This window comes from Salvelinus namaycush, chromosome 22 (assembly GCF_016432855.1).
Source record: "Salvelinus namaycush isolate Seneca chromosome 22, SaNama_1.0, whole genome shotgun sequence".
NCBI classification, from domain to species: domain Eukaryota; kingdom Metazoa; phylum Chordata; class Actinopteri; order Salmoniformes; family Salmonidae; genus Salvelinus; species Salvelinus namaycush.
The window spans coordinates 15,731,324-15,746,697 of record NC_052328.1 but is presented as its reverse complement, the minus strand read 5'-3'; the positions used below and the strand labels follow the sequence as shown (position 1 = coordinate 15,746,697).

General features: G+C 41.6%; 1 protein-coding gene and 1 non-coding gene across 2 annotated transcripts; one reads left to right on the top strand and one right to left on the bottom strand.

Moving 5' to 3' along the window:
• Positions 1 to 385: 385 nt before the first annotated feature.
• On the top strand, positions 386 to 14,377 carry LOC120017917 (RING finger protein 122-like). Its single transcript, XM_038960875.1, has 6 exons — positions 386 to 1,443; positions 7,789 to 7,945; positions 10,104 to 10,146; positions 10,557 to 10,598; positions 10,761 to 10,843; positions 12,836 to 14,377. Exons 1-6 carry the CDS (start codon positions 1,419 to 1,421, stop codon positions 12,954 to 12,956), a joined length of 471 nt encoding a protein of 156 aa, XP_038816803.1. The 5' UTR covers positions 386 to 1,418; the 3' UTR covers positions 12,957 to 14,377.
• Positions 6,298 to 6,354, bottom strand: LOC120017995. Its single transcript, XR_005472171.1, has one exon. It is a non-coding gene; the product is annotated as a U7 small nuclear RNA (small nuclear RNA).
• Positions 14,378 to 15,374: the final 997 nt, after the last annotated feature.

The window sequence follows — 15,374 nt, the reverse complement described above, 5'->3', positions numbered from 1 at the left end:
GCTATATCGTATGATGTGGTTAGCTGATATGTTGAATATGTATCCATGCGTTGTAAGCTCTGGCATGGCGTCTGCAATGTAGTCGGCCAGGAACTCAACCCATTTGTCTGCCTGCTGTCTGCCTGCTTGCCTTTCTGCCTGTCTGCCTATATGGCTCCTGCTCTGTTGTCGCCTAGTAATAGCTTATAGCTGGAAAGAGGGCGGGGGGGGGGGGGGGGGGGGGGGAGTAAAATGAGAGGGAAAGTGAGCAAGGCAGAGAGAAAGGAGGGGGCGGGTGAAAGCAGAGCTGTGATGCAGACAGCGAATCACTTGGGCAGGGATATGTTTACAAACTGAGCTGAGGAGGCGTGCTCACTAGCTCCATTATGAGGAAGCAGGACTGAGAGCCAAGAGAGAAAAAGAGAGACTGGGACCAGAGGAGAGTTGCTGCCTGGGTTAAACTTAGCAGTGTTAGGCTCATTTTCTCTCTCTCTTTTTTTCACCTCCTCTTTGTCTGTTTTGAAGGAGGGGGGGAGCAGATGGCTGGGGCTGACAGAGCAGAGAGCACAACGCCAGTGCGGGCATGAGGAGCTGCTTTCACAGGAACACTGGGCGCTGCAGGGAGCCATTCACGTCTTTCCTTTGTTTCCCATAATTGGCAGAGGCAGGTTTTAACAGCAAGAGAGGAAATCTATGTCGAGAGGAAGGAGGAGGCAGAGAGAAAGAGAGAGAAGGAGAGTCAAACAGAGGACTTCAGAGGAGCAGGGGAGGTAGGGGTAAGCCTTGTGACAATGTTTCTCTCCTTTTGGACTATTAACAATGACATTGATATGTCTTTAACCTGCCAGGTTTGGATGTTTATATCCTAATATAAACAACGCTATGATCCGGATATCTTGTTGTTTATTTGAAGAGTGGAGCCATTGCAATACGGCTATATTTGATTCCACAATACCTTTTCACACTTGTTTTGAGCTTGATTTTTGATTGAAAAAAGTAGCTATCAATTCCTGATGACATTGTTGCTTGATTATTCGCATCATGCTTACCTAAATCATCACAAAGGAGAGTGGATTTCAACAATGAGTGACTTGTTTTTGTAATGTTTTACTGGAAAACAGACCATCATCCACAATAGAGCTTCTTGAGGAACTGAGAGTTTTATCCCAAAGGGATTGACTCATAGCCTACAAACACAACAAGGTTTGAGTAATCAGTCCTTTTCATTGGGGACAGAAGAGTTTGGACTCACGTCATTGTCTGGAAGACAGTGACTTATCTGGGGACAATCTCCTCGATCGGTCTGCACCCCAACAAACAAAGACCTAGGACTGGTTGTGACTGCAGACACAGTGACCCTAGTGGCCGTGAGTGACTTCAGACATTTTGACCCCAATCCACTGATTCCCTGGGTCTCTGGCCATCTGGAAGCTGATTTCATGCACCCTGTCCGGTGGTGTAACGGTGAGTATGTCCTTCCAATGTTTAGTCGCGTAACAATGACCTTTGTGTTTGTGGTGTAACAATGCATTGTCACATTACAATTGGTTTACATCTGAGTGGATACGACTCTTATGGTCCTGCCTGTTTTGTGTGCCTTTCTTTTTAACGCTGAGCCCTAAACACTCTCCCAGATATTATGTGTTCACAGAGTGGCCTACCTCTTAGAGCTTGACTATCAATGATTTACTAACATCCTCCTAAGATTACAAATGCCCCCCACCCCTCTAACCCAAACCCAGCACTCCACCCCCCTCAGAGACAGAGCCGGTGGAATGGCCCTTCTGGCCTGACCTTCACACAGGCAAAGAGGGACCTTTGACCCAGAAAGTACTCTTCTCATTGTGGGACTATGGGTGGCCTTAGGGTTGCTTAACATTCTCTCCCTAGATAGTTCTGCTGATGACGGTCTGAAATGGCTGCATGGACTGAAAGTACCCAATTCCCCATCTCCCCTCAGACCCACACAGCACACACACACACACACACATGCACGCACGCACGCATGCACACACACACACACGCACACGCACGCACACGCACGCACGCACGCACACACACACACACACACGTCTAAACGTCTGAGTAGAGGGTTTTTCCATTGTGGTCCTCCCAGGTGACACACACTCTAGGCCTGTAGGCCATTCTAGTGACATCCAGCTCTCTCTCTCTCTCTCTCTCTCTCACACACACACACACACACACACACACACACACACACACACACACACACACACACACACACACACACACCATCATAGACACACACAGACACACACAGACAGTAAAATGATTCATGCCAAGTGTTGACCAGCATGCACCTGTAAAGAAACCCCTGGATTGATGATGAATTGAAGCATTTTATGGTTCAAATAAATTATGCAAAGGAGGTGGCAAACAAATCAGACTGCTCAGTGGATTGGTTGACATACTGTAAATTGAGAAAAGTTGTGACTAAACTTAACAAAAAGAATAATAAATGATATTACCGAACAAAGATAAATGACATAAAACACAATGTAAAAAAACTTTGGAGTACCTTAAATGATATCATGGGCAGAAAACCGAATTCATCTCCATCGTTCATTGAAGTTGATGGGTCATTTATAACAAAACCTTTCGATTTTGCCAATCATTGCATATTTTACTAGTAAAGTGGAAAAACTTAGAAGTGAAATGACAACATTGAATAGTGAACTATCATATTAAGATCTAATAATGAAATAGTAGGAATGCTGATTTGAATTTGGTCAAGTTATTGTGGGAGAGGTGGAAAAACTATTGTTATCCATCAATAATGATAAGCCACCAGGTATAGATAACCTTGTTGGGAAACTATTGAGAATGCTAGCAGACTATATTGCCACGCATATTTGCTATGTCTTTAACCAAAGCCTAAAAGGAGTGTGTCTGTCCACAGGCATGGAAGGAAGCTAAATTAATTCCTTTGTCTAAAAATAGTAAAGCACCCTTTGCTGGTGCTAACAGCCACACAATCAGTGTGCTGCCTGATCTCAACTTGTACTGCACTAACTTAGATGTTAGATGATTGATGATTGATTAAAAGAAATTGATAATAAGATGATAGTTGGAGCTGTATTGTTAGATTTCAGTGCAACCTTTGATGTTATTGATCATAAACTGTTATTGAAAAAACTCACTTGCTAACAGGAAGTCCCATTGAGACCAAGGTCTCCTTTACAAGGGTGCCCTGCATTTTACAATTTACACATTTTATAGAATACAAGCAACAGTTAAAATACACAAAAATCTCAAATACAATCATAGATAACATCTACATCTCTCAGCTACCAGGTCTTCAATAACTACCCTAAACTGCCTGAGCTACAAAACATTTAATTTCAACAAGATCTGCAGATTGTTCCAGCAGTGGGGTGCATCAAAACGAAAAGCGGATCTACATCACCTGCCATCACATGGTTGGAGAGTTATTTATCCAATAGAACCCAGCGAGTGTTCTTCAATGGAAGCTTCTCTAACATCAGATATGTACAGTGAGGTGTCCTTCAGGGCAGTTGCCTTGGGTCATTACTCTTCTCTATTTTTACAAATTATTCCACACTACATGTCAGCAGAACCTCAACTGGAGTTGTATATTAAAGGGTATGACTATTGAGCAAGTTGAGGAAGCTAAACTCCTAGATATAACATTGGTTGGTCAATTATCATGGTCAAGACATATTGACATACAGTTCAAGTCAGAAGTTTACATACACTTAGGTTGGAGTCATTACAACTAGTTTTTCAACCACTCAACACATTTCTTGTTAACAAACTATAGTTTTGGCAAATCTACTTTGTGCATGACACAAGTAATTTTTCCAACAATCGTTTACAGACAGATTATTTCACGTATAATTCACTGTATCACAATTTCAGTGGGTCAGAAGTATACATACACGAAGTTGACTGTGCCTTTAAACAGCCTGGAAAATTCCAGAATATGATGTCATGGCTTTCAAAGCTTCTGATATGCTATTTGACATAATTTGAGTCAATTGGAGGTGTACCTGTGGATGTATTTCAAGGCCTACCTTCAAACTCAGTGCCACTTTGCTTGACATCATGGGAAAATCAAAAGATATCAGCAATTTCCAAACGCCTGAAGGTACCACATTCATCTGTACAAACAATAGTACGCAAGTATAAACACCATTGGACCACGCAGCCGCCATACCGCTCAGGAAGGAGACGCTTTCTGTCTCCCTTTCTGTCTCCCAAAGTGCAAATCAATCCCAGAACAACAGCAAAGGACCTTGTGAAGATGCTGGAGGAAACAGGTACAAAAGAATCTATATCCACAGTAAAACGAGTCCTATATCGACATAACATGAAAGGCCACTCAGCAAGGAAGAAGCCACTGCTCCAAAACCGCCACAAAGATCGTACTTTTTGGAGAAATGTCCTTTGGTCTGATGAAACAAATAGAACTGTTTGGCCATAATGTCCATTGTTATGTTTGGAGGAAAAAGGGGCATGCTTGCAAGCCGAAGAACACCATCCCAACCATAAGGCATGGGGTTGGCAGCATCATGTTGTGAGGGTGCTTTGTTGCAGGAGGGACTGGTGCACTTCACAAAATAGATGTCATCATGAGGAAGGACAATTATGTGGATATATTGAAGCAACATCTCCAGACATCAGTCAGGAAGTTAAAGCTTGGTCAGAAATGGGTCTTCCAAATGGACAATGAACCCAAGCATACTTCCAAAGTTGTGGCAAAATGGCTTAAGGACAACAAAGTCAAGGTATTGGAGTGGCCATCACAAAGCCCTGACCTCAATCCTATAATAATTTCTGGGCAGAACTGAAAAAGCGTGTGCGAGCAAGGAGGCCTACAAACCTGACTCAGTTACACCAGCTCTGTCAGGAGGAATGGGCCAAAATTCACCCAACTTATTGTGGGAAGCTTGTGGAAGGCTACCCGAAACGTTTGACCCAAGTTCAACAATTTAAAAGCAATGCTACCAATTACTAATTGAGTGTATGTAAACTTCAGACCCACTGGGAATGTGATGAAAGAAATAAAAGCTGAAATATATCATTCTCTCTACTATTATTCTGACATTTCACATTCTTAAAATAAAGTGGTGATCCTAACTGACCTAAGACAGGGAATTTTTACTAGGATTAAATGTCAGGGATTGTGAAAAACTGAGTTTAAATGTATTTGGCTAAGGTGTATGTAAACTTCCAACTTCAACTGTAGTTGTTGTGAAGATGGGGGAGAGGTATGTATAGAGAGGTATTTATAACTGTATGTTATAAAAAATATGTTATGTGTTTTTGACACAAACATCAACTTTACTAGTTGTTCAGGCTCTGGTCTTGTCCCATCTTGATTACTGTCCAGTAATATGGTCAAGTGCAGCACAGACAGACCTAGCAAAGCTGCAGCTGGCTCAAAACAGAGCAGCACGCCTTGCTCTTAAAGGAAAACTCCACCCAAAAACGATATTTTGGTATTTGTTTCATTAGTCCATTGTTGATATATTCCCAAACTGTTTTGCATGTCAGCAATGAAGCAATCAAGATGCATAGCCCACAAGACATGCCACCAGGGGTCTCTTCAAAGTTCCCAAGCAAAAATTTCTAAAAACATGTTTTTACTTTTTCATTATGGGGTATTGTGCGTTGAAGGGTGAGAGAAAAAAAATCTATTTAATCCATTTTGAATTCAGACTGTAACAACAAAATGTGGATTAAGGAAAGAGGTACGAATTTACATTTACATTACATTTAAGTCATTTAGCAGACGCTCTTATCCAGAGCGACTTACAAATTGGTGCATTCACCTTATGATATCCAGTGGAACAACCACTTTACAATAGTGCATCTAACTCTTTTAAGGGGGGGGGGGGGTTAGAAGGATTACTTTATCCTATCCTAGGTATTCCTTAAAGAGGTGGGGTTTCAGGTGTCTCCGGAAGGTGGTGATTGACTCCGCTGACCTGGCGTCGTGAGGGAGTTTGTTCCACCATTGGGGTGCCAGAGCAGCGAACAGTTTTGACTGGGCTGAGCGGGAACGAATACTTTCTGAATGCACTATACACACACTCACATCCCCAGGCCAACGACCAATCCACATGAAAAAAGACTATAGTATAATATGGTATAAAGACTGTAGTGTTGCTGTCTTTATATACGATAATATTCACTGTAGTGTTTTGGTGGACTTTACTGCACTGTAGTGTTTTTACAGACGTGACTGTAGTATTTACTATAGTGTTTTCGCAGACATGACTGTAGTATACTGTAGTATTTACTATAGTGTTTTACTATATTTGACATAGAAGTGGGGGCTTTCTCCTTGATGAAACCTACTGGACAAATATTACAAGAGCAAATGTACCATAACCTGTTGGGAACATAATTTATGATCTATACTTGGCATGTAGGTTTCTTACTAATGGGTGGCACAAATTGGGATATGGGGGCGGGGATTGGGAGCGGTATATGCAAATCAAATACTGTAGTATTACTATAATTTAAACATTTTTGTGTTTTTGTGGACACTAGTGCTTTTGCAGACATTACTGTAGTATTTACTATAGTATTCTACAGTATACTATAAAATGATTTAGTAAGTACTACACATGATCTATGGATACTATAGTGTGTAGTATAGTATTCTACAGTATACTACAAAATTATATAGTAAGTACTACACATGATACTACAGTGTGGAGTATAGTATTCTACAGTATACTACAGTTTACAAACATCAACTGTACTAGTAAGTTCTATAGTATTCTATAATAAACTGTAGTATTTTTGTATGTGGGATGTGTAACACATTCCAGTCCAACAAAAAGAAGGTTGTTATTCCTATGTAATTGCTTTTAGATGTTTAATTATAGGGATAGAGTTTGTGTTTAAAGGACCGTGAATGGAGAGAATATGTGGTTGTGGAATATTTCTGTGCTGGAGACATTGGTTATGGAAATGTTTCGTAACAGATTAGCCTCCAAGGAATGTTACTAAAGTGTTTTTCTTGTTGTCATTATGGAGTGCCTGGCTGCTGGGGTGGCCTTCAGACATGGGACACACACACACACACACACACACACACACACACACACACACACACACACACACACACACACACACACACACACACACACATCACACATCACACATCACACACACAGGCCTTAATGGGGGAGCTGGTCCAACACACACCCCACTCCCACTGACAGTGCACTTTTCAGTTGAAGTAACTTAGTACTTTGTGTAAAGTTTGTGCAACTCAATGAAGTTTAACAATGGAAGTAGTGTTACATTGATATTTGAAACAAGAAGCTGCTGAGTGGCTAACAGTATGCAATATGCATGCCCAGCCTTGGGAGCACACATGCAATGAGATTAACCAGGAGTCCAGTGCTGGCCAGACAGACAATATGCAGCCTACTTCACAGTATAAAATAATACAAAACATTTATGCTAATAAGACATTCCAAATTCCACATTTCATTTGATTCAGTCTGTTTCAGATGTAAAACATCCTCTGTGCACTTAGTAGATGAACACACCAACACACACACACCACTTAATGTTTTGAAATGCCACATGTAAAACATACTAATTCCTCCAATGTAAAACCTCCTCTCTACATTTGAAATGAAACACACAAGTCACTGAAACGTGCTTCAGAATCCATTATTGAGAATGACGCACGCACTGAACTCCTCTTGTCTTTTGTGTGTGAGGACAGAGGGGCCTGTAGAGTTTGGTCAAGTAGACTCAAGGCTCTCTGTCTTCTTCCTCTCTCTGTCTTCCTCCTCTCAGGATGTCTGTGCGGTTTAAGATCGCAGATCTCAGACCCTTACGGCAAGATGCCATCCGAAGACATCTACAACCTGCCCCTCAACGTGTACGTCATCATCCTGGGCATCGGCCTCTTCATCTTCATGCTCAGCCTGATCTTCTGCTGCTACATGTTCAGGTGAGGCTTACTGCACGGCAGTGATTACCTACACTCTTGGGAAAAAAGGGTTCAATAAAGGTTCTACGGTTGTCCCCAGATGAGAACCCCTTTTGTTTCCAGGTAAAACCCCTTTTTGGTTCCAGGTAGAACCATTTGGGTTCCATGTAGACCCTCTGTGGAAAGGGCTCTACAGGGAACCCAAACAGTTCTACCTGGAACCAAAATAGTTCCAGCTGGAGCCAACAAGGGTTCTTCAAAGGGTTCGCCTATGGGGACAGCCGGAGAACCCGTGTAGGTTCTAGATAACACCTTTTTTCTAAGACTGTAGGGGCAATATCATTAAGCAAGGTCAATTACTTATGGGTTTGGTACTCTCAGTAACCCATAGTCAGCTGTAGCTTTCTTTATAGACTACAACGTAAAATAACTTCTTTGGGAAGTACAACCCTGAGGCTGACACAATTATTATTATTTTATTTTACCTTTATTTAACTAGGCAAGTCAGTTAAGAACAAATTCTTATTTTCAATGACGGCCTAGGAACAGTGGGTTAACTGCCTTGTTCAGGGGCAGAACGACAGATTTTTACCTTGTCAGCTCGGGGATTCAATTTTGCAACCTTTCGGTTACTAGTCCAACGCTCGAACTACTAGGCTACCTGCCGCCCCAATCAGGTAGTACAATAGGTTTTAAACGACAATGTGATCAATACTAGGTGTTGAACAACCTCATGACATCATCAGCTGCCAGGCTTTTTGCTAAGACTGTGTTTCCACCTGGAGCAAAATGTGTTTTTTGGCCAAATCTGAGGCAATGTTTTCTACACTTTCTTGTTGTCCAGATAAAGAACCAAGAAGACATACGGAAATTTGCTCCTGATCAAGTGCTTTGCAGCTGTAGCACAGCTAAGTGTAGACACATTGTGACTTGCATTTGACATTCATGTGAATACTATAGGGAAAACTGGTCTCCATGCCGACACATTGGGCAAGATGAGACATGATATGATAGAGAGATGAGATACCCTGAAGAAAAATATAAAAGCAACATGCAACAATTTCTAATATTTTACTGAGTTACAGTTTATAGAAGGAAATCAGTCAATTGAAATCTAATCTATGGATGTCACAACTATGAATACAGATATGCATCTGTTGGTCACAGATACGTTAAAAAAGGTAGGAGTGTGGATCAGAAAACCAGTCAGTATCTGGTGTGACCACCATTTGCATCATGCAGAGCGACACATCTCCTTCACACAGGCTGTTGATTGTGGCCTGTGGAATATTGTCCCACTCCTCTTCAATATTGGTGGAAACTGGAATATACTGTCGTACACGTCGATCCAGAGCATTCCAAACATGCTCAATGGGTGACATGTCTGGTGAGTATGCAGGCCATGGAAGAACTGGGATATTTTCAGATCCTTGCGATATGGGGCTGTGCATTATCATGTTGAAACATGAGGTGATGGTGGCGGATGAAAGGCACGACAATGGGCCTCAGGATCTCCTCACAGTATCTCTGTGCATTCAAATTGGCATTGGTAAAATACAATTGTGTTCATTGTCCGTAGCTTATGCCTGCCCATACCATAACCCCACCACCACCATGGGGCACTGTTCACAACGTTGACATCAGCAAACTGCTCACCCCCACGACGCCATACACGTGGTCTGCAGTTGTGAGGCCAGTTGGACGTACTGCCAAACTCTCTAAAACGATGCTGCATGTGGCTTATGGTAGAGAAATAAATGTAAAATTATCTCGTAACAGCTCTGTTAGACATTCCTGCAGTCAGCATGCCAATTGCACACTCCCTCAACTTGAGACATCTATAGCATTGTGTTGTGTGACAAAAGTGCACATTTTAGAGTGGCCTTTTATTGTCCCCAGCACAAGCTGCACCTGTTTAATGATCATCCTGTTTAATCAGCTTCTTGATATGCCACACCTGTCAGGTAGATGGATTATATTGGCAAAGGAGAAATGCTCACTAACAGGGATGTAAACAAATTTGTGCACAAAATTGGATGGAACATATGGAACATTTCAGCTCATGTAACATGGGACCTACGCTTTACATGTTGCATTTATATTTTCATACCAGATCAATCTAATATGGAATTATGTCAAAAATAATTTTAGAAAATCCCTTTTTATAATTATGTTTCAGGTTAAGGCGACAAGGCACAAGGGAGCAATACGGATATAATGAGGTAATTTCATCTTGTTTGAATAAAAACCTTTTTTGTAAAAATGTTTTTTATTTAACCTTTATTTAACTAGGCAAGTCAGTTAAGAACAATTTTTTATTTACAATGACGGCCTAACCCGGCCAACCCCGGACGACTCTGGGCTAATTGTGCGCCACCCTATGGGACTCCCAAACACGGCTGGATGTGATACAGCCTGGATTTGTTTTGTAGTGTCAGACATACAGACACTAAATAAAACTTTTCAAAAAACTTGTACATTTCTCAATTCGTGATGGCTTTGATCTTTTGCTTCTTGGCATCTTTGGATCGGCAGATGTTGTATTTATATTCATTTATAAAGCTGTTCTTTTGTTTTTCTTTTATTGTATAAAATAGTTTCCTCTGTCATATATATGCATCTTTGTTTCTAGGTTGTTTTGAAAGGAGCAGGAAAGAAACTGAGTCTTCTTGGAGTAAGTTGATTTCATTGGTCCAGCTATGCACTTTACAAATAAGAAAATTTTGTTTCAGCAGGGGGATAGAATATTGGCCTTGGCATTAGAGGGTTATGGTGGGGAGTGAAGAGAGTTTGTTTTTTGAAGGAGTGTTGACGTGATCTCTTTCCCATCCTACAGCAGACATGTGCAGTGTGCTTAGAAGAGTTCAAAAGCAGAGACGAACTTGGAGTGTGTCCCTGCTCACATGCCTTCCACAAGAAGTAAGTCCCTTCCCACAGTCTTGGCTTTGATGGCATGAAGTGAACAGCTGAATGTATACTCAGAAGGAAGACATCAAAAGCAATGAAACAATAAAATTGTAATGTAAAAAAACAGAGATGAAAACCATGATAAAGTGTCAAAGTGACAGGCATTTACTGTCTGTGTGACTTTGTCATTTGAATATATAAGCCTGTATACCCCTAACGCAAGCCATCTGCCTCTCCTGAGTCCAGGGGTGTCAAACATACGCAAGCCCATTCAATTTGGCCCGCGTGTGTTTTGAGATTTACATTTTTTATTGAGTGTGTAACAATTGCCCGAAATGAGCATAAAAAAATCCCAAAACAATTTCTTTCAAATTTCGACATCGATCAAATCAAATCAAATTTATTTATATAGCCCTTCTTACATCAGCTGATATCTCAAAGTGCTGAACAGAAACCCAGCCTAAAACCCCAAACAGCAAGCAATGCAGGTGTAGAAGCACAGTGGCTAGGAAAAACTCCCTAGAAAGGCCAAAACCTAGGAAGAAACCTAGAGAGGAACCAGGCTATGAGGGGTGGCCAGTCCTCTTCTGGCTGTGCCGGGTGGAGATTATAACAGAACATGGCCAAGATGTTCAAATGTTCATAAATGACCAGCATGGTCAAATAATAATAATCACAGTAGTTGTCGAGGGTGCAGCAAGTCAGCACCTCAGGAGTAAATGTCAGTTGGCTTTTCATAGCCGATCATTAAGAGTATCTCTACCGCTCCTGCGGTCTCGAGAGAGTTGAAAACAGCAGGTCTGGGACAGGTAGCACATCCGGTGAACAGGTCAGGGTTCCATAGCCGCAGGCAGAACAGTTGAAACTGGAGCAGCAGCACGGCCAGGTGGACTGGGGACAGCAAGGAGTCATCATGCCAGGTAGTCCTGAGGCATGGTCCTAGGGCTCAAGTCTTCCGAGAGAGAGAAAGAAAGAGAGAAAGAGAGAATTATAGAGAGTATACTTAAATTCACACAGGACACCGGATAAGACAGGAGAAGTACTCCAGATATAACAAACTGACCCTAGCCCCCCGACACATAAACTACTGCAGCATAAATACTGGAGGCTGAGACAGGAGGGGTCAGGAGACACTGTGGCCCCATCCGATGATACCCCTGGACAGGGCCAAACAGGAAGGATATAACCCCACCCACTTTGCCAAAGCACAGCCCCCACATCACTAGAGGGATATCTTCAACCACCAACTTACCATCCTGAGACAAGGCCGAGTATAGCCCGATGAAATATAACACATTTTCAGTGCCGCCTCATTGAAGACTGAATGTGGCCCCCGGGGCAAAATGAGTTTGACACCCCTGCCCTAGTCTAATGACTTCCCTCAGAGGATATGTTTGACATGTTAGTAGCCAATGGCCTATATAGTAATATGCAGGGTGGTGTGTACAGTTTAACCTTCACTGAATTGTTATATTATTAACTGTCTACAGTGTTGTTACAATGTGCAAATAGTAGAAGTACAGATGGCAAGGGGAAATAAATAACCAGATAAATATAGGTTTTATTTACTTTGGTGTTTGTGCTCCATCGGTTGCCCTTTTCTTATCGCAACAGGTCACAGGTCACACATATTGCTGCGATGATCGCACACTGCGGTATTTCACCCAACAGATAAGGGAGCTTATCAATATTTGATTTGTTTTCAAATTCTTTTTGGATCCTAGAAATCTGAGGGAAATATGTGTGTCTCATATCCTCATACATTTGTCCGAAGGTGCAGCTCAGTTTCCACCACGTTTTGTGGGCATTGGGCACACATTTCTTCTCTTGAGAGCCAGGTCTGCCGATGGTGGCCTCTCCCAATAGCAAGGCTATGCTCACTGTTTGTACATTGTAAATATTTTCCTCTGTTTTCTGTCAGTCTCTTTCTCTTTCTCTCTCTCTCTTGCTCTCTCTCTCTGTATGTCTATAATATAATACCTTCCCCGCTCTGCCCCCACGCAGGTGTCTGTTAAAATGGCTGGAGATCCGCAGTGTCTGCCCTATGTGCAACAAACCTATCTGCCGTTTACAGCCAGACCCCCCACAGGGCACAGAGGGGCCCCAGAGCCCAATGGAGGTGTGAGAGGAGAGAAGGACCCCACCACAGCACCTCAACACCACTAACTACAGTCCCAACCTGCCTCTCCCAGACCGCCCGACCCCTAAAAATCACACCCTGGTCCAGGTGAAGGGAATCAGGCATTCCATCCTGACCTCTCCCATATATCCCTATCCTAGTTCTGCGAGACTATTTAAATCAACTCCACTCTTTAAAGGTGTTAGAGCCCTGCATGTGTGTGTGAGATAAGACTTTAAAGTGGAACTCATAGAACAATATTGGGGGACAAACTGACAAACTGTGAATACCCTCCATCCCATGTTGCCAATTGAAGATAGGGTGTCCACTCTGATTGGTCGATGAGTAACATAGGACCTGGATGGAGGTGACACCCACATACTACGCCCATAGCTGCCAATATGGGCCTATGAAGTATCCAGCTATGACATAGGATACAGTGACCCTGTCTCGAAATAACACATCAGGGTCATTCTTGATTTGCAGTGCCTTTTGGGCATGGCATTTTGGAAGACATTTGCTTAATTTTTGTTTAATTGTTTTTATTTAAATGTATTTGGGTACATCCCATTCTAAATAAATGAATATGGCCGATTAATGACTTTAAATAATTTTGACGATAACCTTGTGCCACCACTAGGAGTAGTAACACCAATGATGCCATTATCGTATGTCAGAAAGTGCAACCATTCTGCCTGCACTGTCGGTTGAGGGATGAGCATCGCGTAGGAGTGACCCACCTGTCGGAAGACAATGCAATGTTGGTAATACAAATGACACATTTTTTGTAATTGAGGATTTTCTTAAATGGAGACCACAGCTGCTCAAATCTAATGTCATTAACCCTTAATTTACTCAAGTTATATGATTAATCGCTCACAATGTAATTTCTCTTCATTTAAATTGATTAGCCTAACACTAATGCCACTTTATTTAGACACACCATATTATAACACTCTAAAAGGGTGTGAATAGCTAACAACTTTCTTTAATATAGACTACTCCTCCGATAAGAGTTTTTCCTGGAGGGAATGCTCAAGGTCCTTGTATATCTTTTGTGTAATGAGTAATCTCAGAAACCCAGAACTGAAATCTTACGTAATTGCGTCAGATGCTCGATTAGATTCTGGAGGAGAGGTATGAGGAAAGATACTAACACGACTAGCGAAGTCTCTTTAAACAATGCATTAAAGATACAGTTTTGCAGTAGAAAGGACTTGCATTATGTTTTATCATTAATAAACAGTTCAATGTAAACAAAAAATGTGTATGATGTGTAACTATTTGTCATAAAGTGTTTTTCATGGTTGAAAAGACGAGGGACGCAAATGCCATCGCAATTCAATTAAATATATAGTCTTTAAGTTATTTCTAAGGAATTGTTTTGTATTATAACTGACTTTCAATAAAGTGTAGTGTTTCCGTGATATTGAGAACTCTGATGTCATTCATTCTTTAGCATTAAGTATGCAAATGTTGTATATTCAGCTGACCCTGCATGGCCTTAGCTGTGCTCCACTGAATCCACTGAACTACACTGAACAAAAATATAAATGCAACATAAAGTGTTGGTCCCATGTTTCATGAGCTGAAATAAAAGATGCCAGAAATGTCCCATACTCACAAAAAGTATTATTTCTAAAAACAATCTATGCACAAATGTTTTTTTACCTCCCTGTTAGTGAGCATGTTATCCTTTGTCAAGATAATCCATCCATCTGGCAGGTGTAGCACATCAAGAAGCTGATTAAACAGCATGATCATTACACAGACACAGCTTGTGCGGGGGACAATAAAGGCCACTCTAAAATGTGCAGATTTGTCACACAACACAATGCCACAGATGTCTCAAGTTTTGAGGGAGCATGAAATTGGCATTTTGACTGCAGGAATGTCCACCAGAGCTGTTGCCAGAAAATGTTATGTTCATTTCTCTACCATAAGCCGCCTCCAACATCGTTTTAGAGAATTTGCAAGTATGTCCAATAAAGCCCTTTTGTAGGGAAAATCGAATTCTGATTGGCTGGGCCTGGTTCCCCAGTGGGTGGACCTGGCTCCCAAGTGGGTAGGCCTATGCCCTCCCAGGCCCACCCATGGCTGCGCCCCTGCCCAGTCATGTGAAATCCATAGATTAGGGCCTAATGACTTTATTTCAGTTGACTGATTTTGCTTATATGAACTGTAATCTTTGAATTTGTTGCATGTTGAGTTTATATTTTTGTTCAGTATAAGTACTGCTTGACTATCGTGAACTACTGTGAACAGAAAATAGATTAATGCTAAATATCCACAGCCAAGATAGGCTGGATTTATAACATTATGTCCTTGCCTTCAAGTTTGTCTTCACCTTCATCTTCAAATATTCAGTGTAATGGTCAGTGGATACAAACTCTGACCCAAGATTGAACCATGATTTTGTAGTGA